The sequence below is a fragment of the Nomascus leucogenys genome, chromosome 23, assembly GCF_006542625.1.
Source record: "Nomascus leucogenys isolate Asia chromosome 23, Asia_NLE_v1, whole genome shotgun sequence".
Classification (NCBI taxonomy): domain Eukaryota; kingdom Metazoa; phylum Chordata; class Mammalia; order Primates; family Hylobatidae; genus Nomascus; species Nomascus leucogenys.
In genome coordinates, this window is record NC_044403.1 from 10,447,122 (window position 1) to 10,470,172 (window position 23,051).

At 34.7% G+C, this 23,051-nt stretch overlaps 1 protein-coding gene across 6 annotated transcripts in view; it reads left to right on the forward strand.

The window, feature by feature from the left end:
- SOX5 (SRY-box transcription factor 5) overlaps positions 1–23,051 on the forward strand; it is a 753,263-nt gene that overhangs the window by 611,205 nt on the left and 119,007 nt on the right. For 4 of the 6 annotated variants that reach the window (XM_030804393.1, XM_030804395.1, XM_003265595.4 and 1 more), the window contains one exon: positions 6,266–6,386. In XM_030804393.1, coding sequence (XP_030660253.1) covers positions 6,266–6,386 — 121 coding nt within the window. Of the gene's footprint in view, positions 1–6,262; positions 6,387–23,051 lie in introns of all 6 variants that reach the window. The other 2 variants (XM_030804392.1, XM_030804391.1) reach the window with 1 other exon arrangement.

Below are 23,051 nucleotides of genomic sequence, written 5' to 3' on the forward strand. Positions count from 1 at the left end.
TATCCTGGTTACTCCAGTTTGGGTAATTATATTCTGCCTACCTAAACCCCTCTTGTAATCTCATTTGGATATTATATTCTTCATTTGCTCAGAAACTGCTGTGTATTGTTGCTGTGTGCTTCTAAACAGCTGCTGTGCTCCCCACTGAAGGTGACTGAATTTCAGTTGTAGGTGAACTGATCCCTAAGGAGGATGTGTACTTGAACACTACAGCACTCATCGGACTAAACTCTTGAGGAACATTTGAAAAAGTTTTAGATATTACAGTTTATTTGTAATTGTGCCGATATAAACCATAGAGCTGCCTTTCATTTTAACATTTGCGTATGTAATTTAAACAAATATCCTACCGTAAGTTTGTGCTGTTTGAGATTTCATACAAACTCACTCTCATAAGACCTGTTCCTTGAGATCATGGAGTTCTTCCAGTTCTTTGATTCCTGTATTTTTCCCAGTCTGGTGATGCCTTCCAGGCCTCTCACCCAGTTTTTAAACCCAAAGCCTATTGTTGATCAAAAGCAATTTTTATTTCCTCATAACCTGTCTTTGCTGAAGTCCTCCAGTCTGCTTCTCTTCCCTTGAATGCTGGAGTTCATCTTCTCCGATCCTCAGTCACAGTGACTACGCACGTTTTGAGAAAAATCACAGAAAAGGGAGATCTGATAATACTACAATTCATGTGGTCTCACCTAAGGTCTTGGCATCTTCTATCACTGTTTTTAATTTCTGTGGTTTTGCTTGCTCTTTCATTTCTCACAATGACCATCGAGAACTTCCTGGAAACTTCTTCCAGTTTTCTTCCTCAATTCCAATCTCTCTAATTTTCTGGATATGAGCTTGCCTTATCATTGAGAAAATTTCTTCTGTCAGGCCTGATTTTCCTTACCTTCCCGTTTCCCTACCCATAAAGCACATCTGCCTTCATCCATTTATATAGCTCCATTCCTCAGGGCCCAGAGAATGAGATGCCACTCTCATTCTAAACTAATCGCTCCACCTCTGCCTTGTCTTCTAGCCTCCTCCGGAATTTTGGTTAGTTTCTCTCTTTCCTACATTTAAAACTCTCCATTTCCATTTGCCCCTTCCAGCCAATAAATGTGCTCAGAGCCTTGCTACCTGAAAAACACTCTTTGCTTCACTTTACATCTTTCTATAGCTGCTGTTAATGTCTCTCCTCACCTCTCATCAACTTTCTCTGAAGGATAGTCTACATTTGCTTTCTCCTTTTTGTTGCCTGTCATTCAGTCCTTACCCTTTTGCAATATGATATCTACCCTCTGTTCTAATGGAAGTGGTGTTATTATAAACTCAGCTTCTCATCATTCCCAGAGATGTTATTTTTCTCTCTAGAATGCTTTCTGCCTTTTGTTTTGTTTTGTTTTTCACAATTAGTTTACTCCCTCAATCTTGAAATTCCCTTGGCTTTTGTTATACCATACTCTTCATGATTTTCTTAATTTTTGTCTAACTTTAATTTTATCTGCCAGTAGGCTCCTTTCCTCCACCTTTTGTTGAACTGTTGTTGGAACCCAGATGGTGTTAAGCTGTTCCCCTTTTTCCTTCAGACCTTTTCTAGATTGTCTATTCTCATTAACTTACGACTCCCCAAACCATGGCCTCTGAAGATCTCCTCCCTCAGCTTCAGACTGGAGTGTCCATCTGCTGGAAAAATAACTGCAATGCAACATCATTCAGCCACCTCAGCCACATCATATCCAAAACCGTAGCCATCATTTTTGCATGAAAATTATCACTGCTACTCTGAATTTTTAGTTGTTTGATGCCACTATAAGTAGAGTGACATCAAGTAAACATTATCTTTGATTTTGTCATTTTTTCATCTCTGAGTACTGCAATTTTTTTCTTAAATATTTCTTTTTTTTTTTTCTCGTCATCCATTACTCTTCTGCTGATCAAGCCCTTGTAATCTGTTCCCTTATATTAACTTCCCACTTGGTCTCTACGCTGGGCCTCTCCAATCTGTTTTCCATATCCACCAGAGTATTCCACTGACCCTAATTTAATCCCTCCGTAATTCCCCAGAGCCCACAGGGGAAATCTCTAGTTTCTTACCCTGATGCATAGACTGATTCAGGCAGACCTGTCACCACTGCTTTCTTCATATTTTTTTTGCCATTCCTAGCTGCTGGTAGTGTCTCCCTCACATGATGTTTTTTTCTTGCCCCTGTTCTTTTTCTTATGTCTCTGTCTCTGCTGTTTACCTATTCAGGCCCTATATCTGCCACTCCTGCTTTCACAGGGCCTTTGGTGACTTCTCCTGGCTGTGTTAGGAGCCTGTCTTCTGTACTTCCATAGTATCCTATACACGTCTGTATTATTGAATTAACAGCAGTGCATCATAATTATCTGTCTATTTGCCCCACCGGATTCGGAGCTCCTGAAGGGCATCCATGTATGTGAATTCATCTTTTAATCCCTAGTTACCACAAACTGCATATTCTACTTAGCAAATGTTGATTGAATAAATAAATAGGGACATGTAATGAAATTCAGATTAAATAATCTTAAGAATCTACTTAATACATTAATTTCTTAAAGCAATTGAGTGTTTCAACAATAGAACATTTACATAAAATATAAAATATTTAACTATGAGTAATTGATAGGTATTTACTTGTTCTTCATAAATGGGATAATTGATTTGTATTGGATTCATAACATCTTAGAGACTATGTAGTATCTTGAGGTGGACACATAAAAGGCATTAAGACAGGGTTTCTTAAAAGTTTTTAGGCCGGGCCCGGTGGCTCACGCTTGTAATCCCAGCACTTTGGGAGGCCGAGGTGGGCAGATCACGAGGTCAGGAGATCGAGACCATGGTGAAACCCCGTCTCTACTAAAAAATACAAAAAATTAGCCGGGCGTGGTGGCGGACGCCTGTAGTCCCAGCTACTCGGAGAGGCTGAGGCAGGAGAATGGTGTGAACCCGGGAGGCGGAGCTTGCAGTGAGCTGAGATTGCGCCACTGGACTCCAGCCTGGGCAACAGAGCGAGACTCCGTCTCAAAAAAAAAAAAAAAAAAAAGTTTTTAAAATATAGGAAGTGGCCTCTTACGTGTATTATGAATTATTTAACCTGCAAATAACATGCCCCTTAGCTTTTCAAAATTTATGACGAAAGTATTTTGTTGAAACTTAATAAATGTCACACGTTTTCAACTTTAATGAGTGGTTTAAAGGAAGTCTCATACATTCGGTGAAAAAAGAAGAAATTAATAGTGATCAGGGTTTGGAAATATTCAAAACTAGAAAATATATAGAATGAATTACTAACCCTACACCAAGTTAGTTTTAGAATCTGCCCAGAAAATATATTGTTTTGATATTGTGTGTCCTTTCCTCCCAAACGTTGGCTAAATTTCAGCAGCAGTGCAATGAAAATCCATCAAGATATAGGAAGAATACAGTCACTGCTCATTATTTATATGTGTTATGGTCTATAAAGTTGCTATGAACACTGAATTAGTGAATGCTGAACAATCGCTCCTAAAGGAAGTATGATTAGGTTCTTGCGAGCTTCTGGTCACAAATTTTCATCAGCTAATCAATACATAACTTTGTTTTGTGTGTGTTTTTGTTTAAAAATGCTTTGTTTAATATTTATTATTGATTCATTAACATTGAATTCACAGCCAACAGCAGGATAACTCATGCCTGAGCAAAGCTTAGCTAACACGTAGTCTTCTCCGTCAGTCACACCACAGCCTTCTCGCCTCGTAAACACTAGACAGCACTTAAGCATTATGCTTGGGAGCTTTTTAAAGAAAAAATTACCAACAAAATTGTTACCTGCTTCGTGCACGTCTGCAGATGACCAGGAAAGTGGCATTATTAAAATTGGGTATGAGTAAATTTCAGCCAATAGGCAAATTTGCAAATACAGAATCCACAAATAATCAGGATCAACAATATTTTGAGATGTGTTTTTAGTCGCTCACATAGATTAACCACACATTTTGGATTACATTCATTTTACTGTTTACTATATTCTTATTACTAATAGTACAGTACTCTAGTCTGTTCTATGATGGTCTAATGAAAACCAATCACTGGGACTGTGAAATTAGGTTTAACGATCATTTAGCTCCCTTTTTTCCACCTTGTAGTTCCTCTTTCAGTTCCTTTATCTCCTATTTCCCCTCACTAGATTGAGACAGGAGATGCAGTTCCAGTGTAAGTTCGGTTTTAGCTAAATATGGGATCTTGAACAATTTATTTGGCCAAGCTAGGTCTTATTTCCTCATTAGCATGATGGTTATGTTGTTGCTGATAATCTCTAGAGTCTTTCTCAGCTTTGAATTTCGATGTCACTCTTTACAAGTGGATCTTGAAAAATTTAGACACTAAAACAAATTATAATACTAAAACAAAATGCATTTTAATAAACTAATCTATAAAAGACCAAAGTTTAGAATGCACAGATTTAATAAAAGCTCCAGAATTCATTGCAATTTATTCCTTAAAATACTAAAAATTTTATCTGAAAGAATATTATAAACTATTAAAGTATAAATTATCTAGATAAAAACCACCATAACAAGAATGCTTTATATACAAATAATAACCAATTAACAATATAGCCAATAAAACTTTCTCCATATAATGCTTTGTAATTTGGTGTCATTGCTGAAAACAGATCTACCATTCACATATTGCTTTTCTCTCTCTCTCTCTCTCTGCCACCCCCACCACCACACACACATTGCCTTCTCTTTCACCCTCCCTCTCCTCCCCTTCTTTCTCTCTCAGTCCTCGCTGCCCCCCACACTCACCAATCAAAATCTCAGAAATAGCTCAGAGGTTTACTGTGGAAGATTAAATAAAGGAGAAATTGAAGGTGGGCTTTTAAAGTGAGAAATGATGAGAACTGTAAGAATAGTAAGAACCCTAGGAATGTGTAATGCGACTGGGAAAACAAGAAAACAGATCTGAAAGACAATTCAGAGGTGCTGTTAGGATTTGTGACTGAATAAATATGTAATTATCTTTGTGTATTTGTTTCTTTTACTTTTTTCACCGCCATCATCCCTACTATAATCAAGGCTTCATAGATGTGGGATTTTGGTTTTCTTGTTCACTCTTGCATCTCTACTGCTTAGCTCAGTTTCTTGCACATAGTTGATATTTATTAAATATTTTACAAATAAGTGTTCAATGTATGGGAAGACTAGTGGAGGAGAATAAACTGTCAGAAAGGTACTTTTAAACATGATCCCAAATTACCACCCATATATCCATCCATCAATAAACACTAACCAATAATCATTTTCACCAGGGAGATCTTGCTTAAATATTTGTTCAAAGAAAGTATTTTAGTTAATGACAAATCTCTAGTTAATAATGTGACAAGGCTGCAGAAATGGCCACATTAGGTTATATTTCTAAAAATTCCTTTTCAGCTCAAACAAGATAGTGATTCTATCGTGCTGGATTATTTATTAACTAATGTGAACCCTATACTCTGAGAGTGGGACCAGCAAATTAGAGTGTATTCCAAAGATGACAACCAAAACGGAGACCCTGTGGTCTGAGGGGTCCTTCAATTGCTTCAAAAGGGATAGATACAGGCAAAAATATGGTACAGAGAATCTGTAGCAGAATTCAAGAGACTGAATTCTCGACCCAGTTCTAACTAATTCTGTGGCTAGTCAGTTATCTTTTGGCATTACTTACCTCTTCTATTAAAAAAAAAAAAAGAGTAAAGCTTTATCTATTCTGTAATCTTTCTTCCAGGTCGATTACTGTATTCCATAATTTAAAAATTCAATATTATGTGTGAACATGAGAATTTGTCCTCAAATAATGAAGAGCTATTTATATATAAAATGCTACAGGTTTAGTTAGTTTTATTTTAGACGGTAGAATTAGTCCCAACAAGTAGGATTTGCAGAGGGTGATTTCAGTTCCTTCTATGGGATAATTTTTTAGCCATTTCATTAGTGCAATAAGAAAAAGGCTTATCATGCAAAGCAGTGATATTTTCATCACTGCCAAGGATATCATGTAGGGAAATTATTCGTCGTGTTAGAGAGTCGACCTAATAATACCTTTCAGTTCTAGGATTTTCTAGTTCTGCTGTTTAAGGTAGTCCGAAAGCATATCCTCAAGCCCAGTATCCCAGCAAGCTTCTATGCCAGTCTTTTGAATTGAATAAATGATTTTCTTTTATCATGAAATAAGGAGGGTGGGAAGAAGCATGGAGCATCGAAACTTCTTCTCTTTGATTCGCTCTATCACGTTCAGCAGGTTCAAGGTCAGCTGCCGCCATTAATGATTCCCGTATTCCCTCCTGATCAACGGACGCTGGCTGCAGCTGCCCAGCAAGGATTCCTCCTCCCTCCAGGCTTCAGCTATAAGGCTGGATGTAGTAAGTACTGTTGATTTTTCATCTGGGAGTGGGTGGAGGGCCAAGCTTTAAATTAGGCAATTTAATATTACTGCCACACCAAGAAATGAGATCACCCGTATAGCATTTTTATTTTAAAGAGGAAGCACACAGAATGTGTGGAGAAGTGTGTTAGTATTTATAAGGGCTTAGATTAAATTTGTGCTTCTGAAGCCAATATTCTTTATAATTCAATTTCATGACTTCTATTTACAGTGTATTGTTAACGTATGAATGTAATTTGTGGGTTCATTTTATTTTTTGCGTAGATGACATAGGAATATGCTTTTTACCACCTTTTTAACAGTGAGGTAAACCCAGATTTCCTAACGTGAATGAGTTGGCCTTCTGTTATTTGTCTCTTCCAAATATTTACAGCCTAAATTCTCACCAGTCTTTTTAGTTCTTAGACTGAACCATTCTTTTTCTTGACTCTGGACTCGCATCATCAGTATTCACTCTCCTTCATATTGTGAAGTGCTTCTAGCTCAGATTAGGGAGCGAAGTTACGTACCTTTCTCCTGCTTCCTTTGGATTCTGTATATTTTCTTTTTCACTTTATTTGTAAACTTTCTGAAGGCAGTTGCTGATTCTGTCATACTCATTGTTGTATCTCAACTTTTAATACACCATTCAACGTTTTTGAATGAATGAATGAATGAATGAATGAATACGTAAGCAATATAGAAGACATTTTTGAGCTACGTGATATACTAGGATAACTGTTTATATTGCTTATTAACTTTAGATGCCTGTGATTTCATGCCTTTTCCTCTTTCTTCCCCAAATATAAATTGCACATTGTTAGTCTTAGGAAAAAATACATGATTTGAAAAAATTATAGTCAAAATGCCAACTGTATTCTGTAAGATAAAAATAATAACACATTCTAAAGAGGGGCTAGATTGCTGAGCTAGATATCTTCCAGAACATCTTTACCATGGCCAGAAGGAAAACAGTAAAAGCCAGTTGAGTGAAATATTTTCATTGATAAAACTGAACACTACTGAAAAAAATCAGTGAAATATTATTTTAGATAATTACACAGAATATTGTTTTTAAATTCCAGTGCATTTTGGCTTATATATATATATATATATGTTAATAAATTGTGCCATTAACATCTTGTTATGCTTTAGTATTTAATTAATTTGAGAAACTCTAACATTCTAACATTACTACAAATCAGTTCTACATTTTCTTTTAGATGATGTTTTAAATTCTCACATTGGGGATTTCAACATTTATTTCTCATCTTTAAATCTTTCTCTATATCATATTGAAGAAATGGGTTGTAATTTCTTAATTATGCAAAGCCATTTGAGATTAGAAGATTGCAACTCTGGAGTTCAGGTAAAAGTGGTTTGCATTCAAGACTATAAAAATTCACATTATGTGTGGTGCTTTGCTCTTTGAGATTTTCATACTGCTTTTGCAAATCTTTCCCTTTACTTTGGTGTCCTGTGTTTTAAATGGAATTCTCACTCTGTACTCTTAATTTATTCATCTGATATTACTTTCCACATCATCCTACCTTTGTAGGTTATCAACTCATCCAGACACACCAACTTTTTTTATAATTAAATACTATATTCATTCTAAATATTTTACATTCTAATAATAAATTCTATGAATAGAATTTTAATTTTTATTGCTACACTGAATTCTGATTTTTTAAATTCTGATTTTTAAATCATGAAAGGTTTTTTGTTTTGTTTCTACTTTCTCAAGGAATTACTGTTCACATTAAATACATGCCATAGATGTGTTTTTAGTAAAAAAAAAAAAAAAAAAAAAGACACTTTCTAAAATCATTAGTTGCCTTTGACTGCATCTGTAATATATACGTATAGACTAGTTATATTTTCAATAAAACAAAAAAGTTTTTTAAAGCAACTGCAGAAGTAAGTCCCATTAGCAAATATTGTGTGCTGAAGAGAAAACCACATTTAGTATGAACAATAGCATAACCGTAGGCCTGGAAAAGGTCAAGAACACCTCCACCTCACTCTCATTTGACGGAGTTGGCATACTAAATTTGTTGAGTGTTAATGTAATGTGGCATGGAGAATTTTTTCCATTTCCAAAATAGTATATTAACCATTTGATATTCATACTTTTAGTGCTTAAAGTTATAAATGATACCACTTCTTTTGTAACCTTGGAAATAAAACAGAAAAAAAGCCTTTACAGCTGCTGGCAAGCTTGAAACTGGCATCACACCAAACTCTAGAACTAAGCAGAAGCCAGTAGCAAAAGGAAGTGCCACCCTTGTTGACCCTTGGCGTTTTGAGTCAGTTTGAATGAAGAACTGGGTGGAAGTGAAAAGTAGTCCAGACGACGTCCTTCCTAGTCACATTTCAGGAAAGGAATAGAGGTAGAAGAAGAAATTGTGCCATTTCCGCTCTTCAGTGGGATTTCCTGATTTATTCCCCTCATGGTTGTCAACCATTTGTGACTTTTCCCGTTGCCAGTTATTTCAGTTTATTACATAGTCTTCAATAAAAGAGACTGACCAACCCATCTTGATTTCAATTTTAAGCAAATATGAAAGATACACTATTTGTTGTTATAAAAAATCCAGATACTTTTCATCAATCCATTTATCGAACATTCTGATGATAAACGTTTCTGTTTAGACTAGATGTCTTCATAAAATACATGAAATAAATTTTAAAATCTCTGGGACTAAACTAGAAACTTTAAATGTACTCAACAGGAAAAAAAATAGAAACACTGTTTAAGGAACCTAATCATTGTAAATTGAGTTAACAGCTCCTGTTTCTGAAATGGAAGCTTTTAGTTGGACATAAAGGTATTTTTTTCTTTAAGAAATATATAATAGCTGAAATATGGTATGGAATGGAAACCCACAAGATGCGGCTGCTGAGCCTCTCTTGAGTACTAGAATGTATATCATTTAAACAGTGTAAGAGTAAATCAGCAGCAGCACAGCCAGGCACATCAGAGAAAATCGACTAGACACATAGAAAAGATACTCTGAAGAATACTGCTGTCCATTCTTTTCCATGAGTATATGGATCAGTTCACAGATGTTGATGTAGTATTAGCAGCATCTCAGATTCTCTTTGGCGTTTGGTATTAATGAAATTAAGCATGAAACCATTTCATGGATCCATATCTAGTTATTGCTTTCCTTACTTATTAAAATCCTAAAAATACTTGAAAACTTCTGAGGAGGTGAAAATGATGTGTATCCTTGAATCAAATCCTTTCTCTCTCTCTCTCTCTCTCTCACTATATATATATGTGTGTGTGTGTGTATAAGATGTGTGTGTATAAAATAAATATAGAACTTGAAAATAATTACATGAAAACACTGGTTTAGTCATTCAGCTTCATTCAGAGACAAGTTCATTCAAGGAAAGAAAAAAATTAGTTGAATAATCTGTATTTTGAACTTCTCAGTTCTATTAAAACTGTCAACTTAGTTGTTATACATAAACACACCCCAGGCTCTCTAAGAGATCACTTAAAATCTCAATTCTAGATTATATTTGTGGATAATAGCTCATTTTAATCAGAAAATAATTATTGCAGCCCTTTAAGTTTGAACAACTAAGTACTAAAGTTTCAAGTCTAAATTAGTAAAATAACTGGGTGTACAAATGAATTGGTTCAAGTACACAGCGGATGATTGAAGAGTCCAAGAACACAGTCCATTTGCTCCTGCTGGAAAGTCTGAGTAGTATCCTAAACTATTTATCAAAGGCTTCAACATGTCAGCTGTGAAGCTTGTGTCAGATACATATTTTTGAAATAAAATATAAATGCCTTTGACACCTGTAGAACAGTTTAATGTTTTTGGAAAGATACTGCTTTTGCTCATCCTAGAGCAAATCATACTTTACAAAAAAATTGACTTTAAAGGAAGATGATTTTGAATGTTCATGTTGGTGTCAGCCTAAAATTTTATACTTGAGAGAGACTTTTGAGATAAGGTGGTTGAGGGATATAAGGTTAGTCAAAAACACTTTCTCTCACTCACACTCCAGGCCTCTTCCTGCAGCACATGGCTTCTTTGCACCGCATGTTCAGCATCACTGCTATTTCTTTAGAGTACGCATTTTAGAGGTAGAAATTAGAGATGATTATCTTATTACTAGAGACTGCAGTCCTCTGCCCTTCTCCTTTCTGTTTGGGTATAAAATTCCCAGTCATATAATTGTAACCATTAGATGGTTTACAGATTTTAACAGGAAGATATTTTATGTGGAAATTTTTAAAATCTGCATGAATGGCAATATCCAATAAAATAAACCCATTTACTATATGCAATATAAAACAATTATAAAAGAGCTGGCTTGATAGTAAAAGAGTGGCTCAAAGTATCAAACTGAATATGAACTATAGCTACAGATAGAGAATATTTACCAGGAACATTTGGACATGTGCATAGTGCCATGATTCTCAAAGTGTGTGCCAAGGTTCCCAGGGTGCTGTAGCTAATTCATAGGGGCACAGGATATTTTAAAATTTTAGAGAAAATACAGAGGCATCTATTGGACACTATGTGAACTATCACAGATAAGTTCTTTGGACTTTACTAAATAAAACTGAGCAGTTGGATATTTCCTTTGTTTTTAAGAGTCCCATGAAACAATTATTGAACCATCAAAGGTGCCTTAATCAAAGAAAATTTGGAAACTTTTGTCCTAGAGTATATTTGTTTTAAAAATTACTGTGATTTTTTTTAACCTGGAAGTTATTGTAATTCACCTATTATACTGCCAACCACAGAACGGAATATTATAACAAAATTTATTTTCCACTTAACAGTGCTATGTACAATATTATGAAGATAATCAATTACTTGTCTATACCAATTGACTCCTTTGTCAATATGATTTCAAGCATTCAATATTTATTTATTTGGTTTGATTTAATTAATGCAATCTCAAATAGGCAACTACAAATAGAGAGGTACTTTGAAGGAGAGAGCCTGGACTTGGGATCAGATTTTGCCTCATTCTGATGCTTTGATTGTCCTAATGTAAACTACTAAGCTTCAGTTTCCTCATCTACACAATGGTGTAATAAGATCCATTTTACTGAATTGTTACAAAGATCAAATGAGATTATCTAAGAATTGGTGCCTAACATTGTGCCTGTCTTATTATGTTATTTACAAATGATAAAGACTGAGATAATATAGTACAAGCAAAATATAGATCCTGTTTTGAAAAGAAAAAATGATTTTAAAATCACACCTGGCATTGGGTGACATTTCATCACTCACTCTTTTTGAGTTAGGATCAAACTCACTCTGCCATACATGAATGAGGTTTCCTCTGACTGAGGAAAATAACTGTTTACAGAAAAGTAGCAGAGTGCTGATGAAAACATTTGTTTGGCTTAATACAACCTTAGCCTTGCCTGTTTTTATTATAATCACCAAGTTTTAAACTTTTTCTTTTCTTTCTTTTTTTTTTTTTTTTTTTTTTTTTTTTTCATTTTTTGAGACAGTGTCACTCTGTCACCCAGGCTACAGGGCAGTGGTGTGGTCTCAGCTCACTGCAACCTCCACCTCCCAGGTTCCAGAGATTCTCCTGCCTCAGCCTCCCGAGTAGCTGGTACTACAGGCATGCACCACCTCGCCCAGCTAATTTTTGTATTTTTAGGAGGGATGGTATTTTGCCATGTTGCCTAGGCTGGTCTCGAACTCCTGCCCTCACCCACCTCCCAAAGTGCTGGGATTACAGGCGTGAGCCACTGCGCCTGGCCAGTTTTAAACTTTTTCTGTTGTTGTTTTTTACTTGTCCTTTTATTAGAGCTCATGTTGAAAAAGATCAAATGAGTTTTAGAAAACGTAGTCAGTCACTGTTTTGGCTGTATAAAACTAGAAATATATTCACATACTCATTCTGCATTTTAAAACATTGATTAATTTTTCAGAAATGTGCTAAATAGCCATATAAAGTTACTGATTGAAATATTTAATGAAATATTTAATTGCCTTATGAGATTAGCTTAAATAAATAGAAGTCGATGAGCCAAGCTTAATAAACTTAAAATATGCTGTATTTACTCTTCATCAGTTTTCTGAACAGTATTTCCGTTTCCAATAAAAAGGGAAACTCTCAGTTAATTAGTTCCTCATACGCCACAGTAAAATTAATGTTTAGGAGTTAAATACCATAAACTTCCTCAGGCATATTTGCTGATGTGTTCCTGTTTTCAGTTAATGTCACATGTTTCATTGTTAATGGGAGTATCACGTGGGTTCCATTATATCTCTTATGCAAAGAGTTCGTGTGTCTGGCATTTTAGGAGACTGCATGCTAATTTCTGATTTAACTGTGTCAGCTATGTCAGCTGACATACAGGTTATTGGTGATGAGTGCTGAAACAATCAGCAAATCACAAGCTAAAAACCATCAACATGCTACGCTTTTATCAAACTGACAAAATAGGAAATGTGTTGTCAAGATCCCATACTGTATGTTCTTTGTAAATAAGCAGAGAGAAGAGGATATAATCATGTCTTTAGGCTTCTGTTTTTTGTTTGTTTGTTTGTTTGTTTTTATTTATTTTTTATTTTTTTGAGACGGAGTCTCGCTCTGTTGCCCAGGCTGGAGTGCAGTCGCGTGATCTTGGCTCACTGCAAGCTCCGCCTCCTGAGTTCAAGCGATTCTCCTGCCCCAGCCTACTGAGTAGCTGGGATTACAGGCGTCTGCCACCACGCCTTGCTAATTTTTTTGTATTTTTAGTAGACATGGGGTTTCACCATGTTGGCCAGGCTGGTTTCGAACTCCTGACCTCAAGTGATCCGCCCATCTTGGCCTCTCAAAGTGTTAGGATTACGGGAGTGAGCCACCATGCCCAGATGGCTTCTGTGTTTTCTGTGTTAGAATTATTGTGACTAGCTCTTCCCCTCTCCTCTGCCTTCCCAGAAGTTTATAAACCAATGACTTTGGGAGATCCTGATTTAGTTGTAAAGCTTTGTAAATATTTATATTTGTAAAGAATTGAATTATTTTGGTACCTGAATGGCCAGTCATTGAAGTTCCCTTTTGAGGTAGTTATATTAGTGGTTTAAAAATATGAAATGATTGAAAAATAAAGAGAACTGGGTTCAAAAATGTATACAACATTCCATAATCATGTGGTGACAGTCATCATCCACTTCTCATGAGAAAAGTGTTTCTAGGACATTAAAATATATCTTTTGATTAAAAATGGAGTTGACATTATTGTCTTAAGATTGTATTACTGAAAAAGGGATATGTCTTTGCTGTGGCAATCACAGTATTATAACTTGACATAAAAATAATAGCTTATAGTGTACTTTATTATTTATTAAATATTGTCACATAATTGATTTTAATCATTATAACTGTGAGATGATAACTGATCTATATTAGTAACCAGCATTTAATCCAACTTGCACACTGCCACCGCCAAAATATGTACACACAAGCAAACAAAAAAAGCAAAGACTCTTTCCTTGATAAATTTCTCCGATTTTATTAGGCCATAACTAGCTTTTCTTTTAATCCATGTCATTTGCTTTTTAACCATTAAGAACATAAGAATGTCATTCACTTAAAACCTAAAGCACATTCAGCTTAGTATTCTCTTTTTGATGTGAGTCTCCTCCTTGACAATGTATAAACGTAAGACGGAAAGAGTGGTTAATGGCACTCTGCGCTGTCAGCCAAAAGGCTTCAAAATATGATATTACCATATGAATTTGTCATAGCTGAGCCTAACCCTTAGACTTCTAAGTTTTTATTTTTGTTGCCACAGCAAGAATGGAATTTCATCTCAGTAACAGACTAAGTTCATCAACCTGAAGGGTAAGCCCAGAAGAACAATATATTATTTTATCTGAATAAATGTAACTGTTCATGATACTATACAATGGTCATCTCCAGTAAGCATGTTCTAAGACTCCACTAGAAGGCAAACTTATGTCATAAGATTGATTGGAAAGTATGGAAGAAGAAAAATATTTAGTGAAACAAGCTAAGATAAAACATTTTGCTTCAAACTCTACAATAGATACATATTTTCCATAAGGACTTAAAAAGTCCTGACTTTGAAATGTCATGTGGAATAGGTTGCTGCATTAATTTGGATACAGGTTTAGCTGCTGTAAAAGGCCAAAATAATACTAGCTTAAACATGATAAAAGAATATTTTTCGCTTGCGTAATAATCTAAGCATTGCTTATATGCTAACTCCATGACATCCAGTCTCAGGCTTGCTCTCTTATTGATTATACTGCTTTCCACAAATTGTAGCTTACATCTTATGGTCTTAGATATTTTACCCTGCTGCCATTTCCACATTCCAGCAATGAAAAGAGAAAAGTCAGGTGAGAAAGAACTACAGCAACTTTTTAAACAGTATTATTTCCCTAATAATTGATTTTGGTTCTATTTTCAAAGAGTATACTTAAACATTTCTTAAACCTGTTTATATAGTCAGCTCATAATACCCTTCACATTTTTTCTAATATATTAAAGGTAGCATTTGCGTTTTGCAAAAACCTCAAACAATGGAGAATTATAGAAAACAAACTAAAAGTTATCTGCCTTCACCCACTCACACACTCCTATAATCCCAATACCCAGATGTAACTACCATTAATTTTAAACATGTTTTTCCAGAGCTAGGTATACCTGTAAATATGAATCCATTATATATATTTGTATAAAAATATTTAGATATAGATATGTAATATGTAGCAAAATAGCCTGTGTATTATAATATGCATAACATGATACATTTACTATGTACATTTATGATATATACTGTATATCATATAATATATGTGAGACTATATGCTACATAGACTACAAACTGCTTCCGTGTATGAAAAATACATCATGGATATCTTCTTCCTCCATACTTTCAGACGTAAATTATTCTATATTTCCTTATGATGGATACATCGTGTTTTATTTGGTTTCCCCACTAATGGACATTTAAGTATTTCTACAGCATTTACAGTTTCAAACCATGCTACGATGAATATTTTTGTATTCGCATATTGCCCCAAATGAATTTTTCATGTAGCCAGTTCCATTTCTAGTATGTGATATTTTACTTTAGTTTCGTTCTGAACATTTTGCACCTGAGAGTTTGCATCTAAATTCTAATGCTCTCTGAGTTTGTTAATGGAGAATTTAAAACTTTCAAAATAGAGTGGCCCAAGTTATCTATGAATTAGCATTCATAAGACTTGAAATCAGAAACTAATTGTCTGGCTTTGATGAATTCTATCAGAAAAAAAAAAAACAAAAAAAAACAATGAAACAAGGGGTCAGAAGACCTTAGTAGTCACAGTCCCATTTCATATTATTCTGTGCCCTTGGGCAAGTCATCTTCCTCTCCGTGTTTTATCTTTCTCATCTTTCAGGCAGCCACAGTAATGTCTGCTCTACATACTTCATAAGGAGATTGTAAAATGTAAATGGGATGAGTATATGCATTTCTAAAGAAGTCAAATTATTTTATAAATGTAAAATATCATTATTATTCATTAAACATACACTCCTGTTTTGAAACTATTAAATATGTCATAATGAAAAGGATGTCAGGAGTTTTTCTATTCTAGGTCACTATGCCTCTGACCATTCAAGACATTTATATTATGTGTTTTTTTCATTTTCATTCATGTTAATGACAACATTTATTAACTTCTAGAGGTTTAACATTTATTATTTTAGTAGGAATCTCTAGGCCAGCAATCATTCTAAATGTGTATCTCATAGGCTTACCATTATAGTGATTTACGAAGCTTCCTGTTCTCACCTGTGAACTTCAGACCCTGGATACGCTCAGGAGGTATATGATGTCTGCCAAAAGCCCTGATAAGAGAGAAAGGTGCGATGGCTATAAAGGGAGTCAACAAATTAAATGGTTGCTAAGCCTTAATATTAAAAGTGGGAAACAGAAGAGAAATTGCATTTAATTTGGTCTTAAGTGGCTTATGCAAATGCCCCTCTTCCAAATTCTTACTTTCTAATACTTGAAACATTTTGGATGAATTTTCTCTGGACCATTCATTTCTTCATAAGACACAGAGGCAAAATGTAGACATAGTATTCTAAGATAGAGCTGGATATAGAAGCAGTTCCATAATTCATGATTCTTGCTAAGAAGCTTAAAATGAGTTATTGTGCAATACCTTAAATGATGCCTTAGCAGTCAGGCGGGAATACAGAAGGAAAAGGAGACATATTTGATTCATTGTCACTTTTCAGGGATACTCAGATTTCTTAGATAATTAATCCAAGAAGTTTTATTGATAATCACGTTCTCCAATTTATGGACAAGGGGATGAAGAACAATGTATTTTTTGTATGCAGAAAGGTCTTCCCATTCTGAGAGGTGTTTCTTAAAGAGTTCATAAATTAATCTCTTTCTAAACTAGCCAACTAGGTAACTATTAAATTAAATAGGATAAAGTTTTCATTTGCTATGCTACGTTAAGAAGTCATAAAAATATATTTTATTTAAAAAAATCTCTTATTGAAAATAGCTGTGACAAAGCAGTTAAGAACTAACAATTACCTTATAATATCTTATTTTAAAATATCTATATAGTCAAACAAGAGCTAATTTATTTTACTCTCGAATAAAATGTATATGAAATATTCCTATTCACTACTTACCATTCTATGAAATTTAATACAAAATATTAGCATTTCTCATAAAAAGTTTCAAATGTTAAAGTCATATTATACTATTCTAGCAAATCTAAAAAGACTGTACAGAGCTTCCGCATTTAGAAACTCCTTCACCTTTACTTGTGTATAGCAAATCACTTGTTCTTGGTTGCTCAAGATTCTGTAGGAGAGTTGTTATAAATGTAACTACTTACAATGAGGAAAAAGTATAGCTGAACTTATTGCCATAAGGAAACAAATTTCATCTTGGTTGGATTTAAGAAAGTATAAAATGATATGAAACAATCACAATGAAGAATGATTTTGTTTTCATTATATATTTATATGTAACATCTTATTTTCTAGTGGATACAATGACCAAGTGCAGGTGCTTTAATGAAATTATAATAAAAGATTCTTCTTGATGAACAGAAATCATTTTAAGACTTTAGAATTGCATATTACTTAATTTTCATACCTAAGAGGATAAGAATTGTTTATAAATTCAAAATTTACAAGAGATAAATTATGGAATATTATAAAAGAGTTATTGCTATATGAAAATATGTTAAAAGAGATTATTTTATTCTTTAACTACCTTCTCTGGGTCCTGATTTCCTCCTACCCCTAAATTCTAGGCCTCTCTGTCCCACTTCATTATCTATTCTTCCTTTTAACATTTGCAACTCAACATAGTATTTGTTTGAATTAAACCGTGCACAAAAAACTAATTTGATACTTATTTGTGTTATTGTCTTATAATATGTTTTTTCTACTAAACCTTAAGCTTTTGATATGCCAAGAGTTGTCTCTTGTATTTGATATTTGTTAACTTCTTAAATGAATTCTTCCTTCATTTATTCTGTCAATAAAGATTTTAATAGGCTTAAGTGTGTCAGGCATTGTGCTAGGGACTAGGGATTTATAGATGAGTAAGACGTAATTCCTCCCTTTAGGATGCTGTTAGTCTAGTTGGGGAGAATGGGATTGCTATGGTCTGAATGTTTATTTTCCCCCAAAATTCATATGCTGAAATCCTCACCTTCAAGTTAATAGGAAGTGATTAGGTCATGAGAGCAAAGTCCTTATAAGAGTGGCCCCAGAGAGCTGCCTTGCTCCTTCTACAGTGTGAGGACACAGAAAGAACGCACCATTTTATTCATCAAAAAATGGGCCTTCATCAGGCACAGAATTTGCTGGTGCCCTCATTTTGGGCTTCCCAGCCTCCAGAACTGTGAGAAACAAATGTTTGTTTTTTATAAGCTACCCAGTTTGTGGTATTTTGTTGTATCAGCCCGAACAGACAAAATAAGAATATAAGCAGTGGTAATATACAGATATGCATCACATTTTAAGAGAAGTCTGTGGAAAAGGAATTACTTTAAATCTAAGAGTGTTGAAGTATCAGGAAAGGATTCTTAGTGTGAGGGGTCTCAAGTCAACCTAAAGGATAAAGGCAGGTATACAATCGAAGAAGTGATTGGGCTGAAGGGATACAGACAGACTATTCCAAGCAGAAAAAAAGCCTAAAGACCAGAAGGCAAGAGATAAAATAGGGTGGACATGGACCTATAAACAGTTAAGTGTTAAGAATAATGTATATGGTAGAAAGTGACAAGTGAGTAATACTTTGAGGACATGAGACCAATTCAGGGAAGTATGTGTAGACATGTGCTACAGGAGCCAGAAAACCACTAAAGGGCTGAAGCCCAGGATTGAGATCATACTGGCATCCATCCATCCATCCATCCATCCATCCATCCATCTGTACATTCATACATCCATCCATCTATATTCATTCATCCATCCATATATCCATATCAAGGCATGCTTCTCTTGTTCACTGTTATATTTTCAGCGCCTAACGCATAGTATATAATTAATAAATACTATACTTTAAATACAAGGAACGAATACTACAGATTGCCTGTAATAAATGCTACTGGAAACTAGATAGAGAATGAATTTCTTTAACAGAGGACTAGAGCCTGGGAGACTGATTGAGAAGCTCTTATAATAGAAAGAAATGTAGACCTAGAGTTTAAAGGAAACGATCTTCATGATTTATTGGCCATGGAGGGTGAAAGGGATGGAGAAATCAAGGTTACTTTCACATTTGTAGTCTGGGTGACTGAGTGTCACTAAGTGATATAAGAACACCAGGAGTAGAAGCAGCTTTTGGAAGAAAGAAGATAAATTACATTTTGTACATGCGAAGATGGAGCTTATTGTGAGACAGCTAGGGAGAATTGCTAAAAAAAAAACAAAAAAACAAAAAAAGAAACAGTAGAAGAGGTCTAGGCTACAGTCACTGATTTGGAATATGTTAGTTTGTGTATGGTTGCTGAACCATGAGATTGGATAAGATCATTCAGATGAAGTGAATAGAAGGAGAAGAACCAAGTGCCAAGGATTAGACCCCAAGGAATACTGATATTTAAGGAAGGGATGGATGAAGGAAGGTGGAACAGCCTATTGCAGAAACAGATAATAAAGTTGGCATGAACAAGGTATAAGGAGAACCAGGACAGCTGTTTTAAGAAAAGCCAAGAGAATGTATACATATAATTAGAGAAGAAGAAAATCATTAACAGAGGCAGCTGTTGCAGATATCTGTTCATTAAAATTTGGCAATTCAGAGGTCATTAGTAAATTTATAAAGCATTTCCCCAAAAATATATGGATTGAGAATTAAAGTGTAGGAGAAGGATTTAAGATTATCACTAGTTTTTAACAGTTTAGATGAGAGAAAATAGATTATGGTTTTAGAAGGTGTTTTATATTCTAGATAGTTCATTTTTTTTAGGATAGGAGGTAATTGTGCATATATTTAAAGACATAGTTATGTACAAATTTCTTACTTTGGTATTTGAGGTCATCAATAGATTGTAATCAGACTTCTAAATACTTTTTGCTCCTAGATGAAATGGGTTTAACTACGGGCTAGTTCTTGAATTTTGCTTGTTCATTTCTTTGATCCTGTTGTACCACTTACTTTGAGGCTCAATTTTTTTCTTGAGCATCTACTCTATGCCAGGCATTTCAGCTCATAGGCTTCTCTCATCTTTTCTACTTCGTATTTTATGTTCAAGGCCTAACTCAAACTCAGCCCTTCCACTGATTCTTTCCCCAGTGATCCAACTTGGATAAATTCCTTTCTCTGGTAATTACTGCCTATATTCATTTGACTCCAACTGTATAGTTTTGATTCATTTCACTTTCCATATTTATATGTCTTATTTTCATAACTGAAAGTGTTTTGAAGGCAAGGATTGTACCTTTTAATGCTTTGTGTTCTCCACATAGTAAGAGTTTGATACACGTTAATTGAATGGAAATTAGGTGAATATGTTATGAAAATTGAAGTGTACATTTGCATAATGCTTTAAAAGTAGTCTGTGTGTTCTATAATAATGTTTTCCTTATTAAAATAGTAAGGACTCTAGTCATGATTAACCTTGGGATAATCCTGGACAGTTTAAAAAATTTTATAGAATTGGAATAATAATTTCCACCCTAATGAGTTGTTGTGAAGATTAAAAGCAATTTTATACATTTACATATATGTATATATGTGTATATGTATATGTAAGATATTTTCAACAGAGTGCCAAAAGTGAACAAATAATAGCTTCCCACATTTCAAATCAGTGGGAGAACAAGCAATTATTCAAAAAGGATGTGGGAATAATTAAATATTTGGGGAAACAATATTTCTTAAATCGTATACCAAAGTAAAACTTCAAACATTAAAAAAAAACTCACATATTTTCTTTTCTCTTTTACTTCATCAAATCAGTTATCAAATCTGCCTCCCAAAGCTATTCTCTGCTCTCCTTCATTGATTTACTGCAATAGTTTTTAACATACCTATCTCCAGTCTCTCCTTCCAATCGTTCTATGCCTTGCCACAAATATATATATCTGGAACACAAATAGTAACAAAAAATATTACTTTCCTGCCTAAAACCTTTCAGTGACTTAACATTGTCTTCAAAGGAAAACATAAGGCTCTTCAAAATATGAGCTTTACTTGCTTCTTTAGCCGAATAGTTCCCCATTCCCTTTCTGCATCAGAAACACTGGGAGTAATGAAAATATCCCTGGATGTAGGCGTAAATATAGTTGTTCTTGTTAGCCCTATGAATGGCAGGGGGCTCCCCCAAGCAGAAGGCAGCCACCAATTTCTCTATCAGCCCATGACATAAAGAGAGCAACATGAGATGAAAGAAAGCAGTTTTCTTCCAAAGTTCCATCTACAGTGTCCTTACTAACTTCATTTTGTCTTAGACTTCTACAAGGCCTCCTCCACCTGGAAATGAGAGTGGTAAGAACAGGGTACTTTCAGTACCAATCTGAGAAGGTTTTTATTTATTTTTATTTTTATTTTTTTATTTTATTTTATTTTATTTTGAGACGGAGTCTCGCTCTGTCGCCCAGGCTGGAGTGCAGTGGCGCAATCTCAGCTCACTGCAAGCTCCGCCTCCCGGGTTCACGCCATTCTCCTGCCTCAGCCTCTCCGAGTAGCTGGGACTACAGGTGCCCGCCACCACGCCCGGCTAATTTTTTGTATTTTTAGTAGAGACGGGGTTTCACCGTGGTCTCGATCTCCTGACCTCGTTTTTAATAGAAGCAATGCTCGTTGCACTGAAAGGTTCATGCTTACTGTTGAGTCTCTAACATTTATAATACATGGAAAGGAGGTGGTAAAATGGTTCCGAAGTATAATTTGGTAGTGATAGTGGCAATCTCTCAAGAGACACCTCAGTAAATATAATTCCCTGACTGTCGAATCTCTTTCAGGTTGAGTTCTTTCTTTCAGGTTTCCAGAATAACTTTTACACTCTTCTACTTTGCTTATTGTATATTTGGATTAGTTTGCATGGTGAATCCTCCTCACTTGATTAAGACTGGGACAGGGATTGTGTGTGTGTATGTCAGAGAGGGGTTAATTTTCATATTTCCCAGCACCTACAGAAGGCAATCTGGTATTTGTCAAGGAGGCAAAACAAAAACAAACAAAAAACATGTAAGGCTAATAAAGGAATGAGTCTCCACATTTCAGTGAAGATAATGCCATAAAGCTGTCCAAAGCTTTTGTATTAGTTCAGTAGATGAAAGAGTGTGTGTTGTTGACTCCTGTTAAAACCACATCTGCATTTCACATTTTTCTTCATCCTAAATAATCTTGTGGGAAAAATTGTTTTTCTTAGGCTGTGTTATATAGTATAGAGACAAATTCTTCATAGTATGACTGGAGATAATTAATATCTAAATATGCACAACTGTAATAATGATGCAGTTGAATGCTTTTAAAGAGCTAATATGAGCCGTATCATTTGTGTCAGTAGACACTGTAAGCTGTGTTGTATTCTGAAAACAATAGAATAACATGCCTCAGTATACTTTTTAGCTTTTTGAAAAATTTTAGTTTTGAGCTAGAATTTCCATGCTTGATCTTGAAATAAGAAGCAAATTAATTTTGGAAAGGCTTAGGGAAAAATTTTTCAAATGGTTAAAACCTAGGGAAGAGTAGAAGAAATTACTTTTAACTAGTTGAAAGTCAATTTGAATAACTTACACATGGTTGAACTTTAAAAGTCAAAGTTTTCCATTATCTGATTTTTTTTACTAAGTATGAACCTCATGAAGTATTTACAAAATAAATCTGTTGTAATATTTTTTTAGTACAGTTAATTGAGGAATGGCGCAAATAGATGACAGTATTTACTTCAATAAAAACTCTTTTTTTTTTTACAGCAGCTTCTGTATTTTTCCTTTGCCATTAAAAATGACCCCTGACCTTGTTTGTGAAGTTTTGTAGATTCTGTGTCCCCTGTAGAACACTGACACATCCATGTAATATAGTCTGAATTTTTTAAATTGAGAGTTAAATGGCTGTATTGGAAATTTTCACAGGTATTTTATTTGTATTTACTTTGTTGTAACTAGGAGCATACTTCAACCAAAGTAATCTTGGCTTGAAAAAATGGTAACAAGGTAGAGA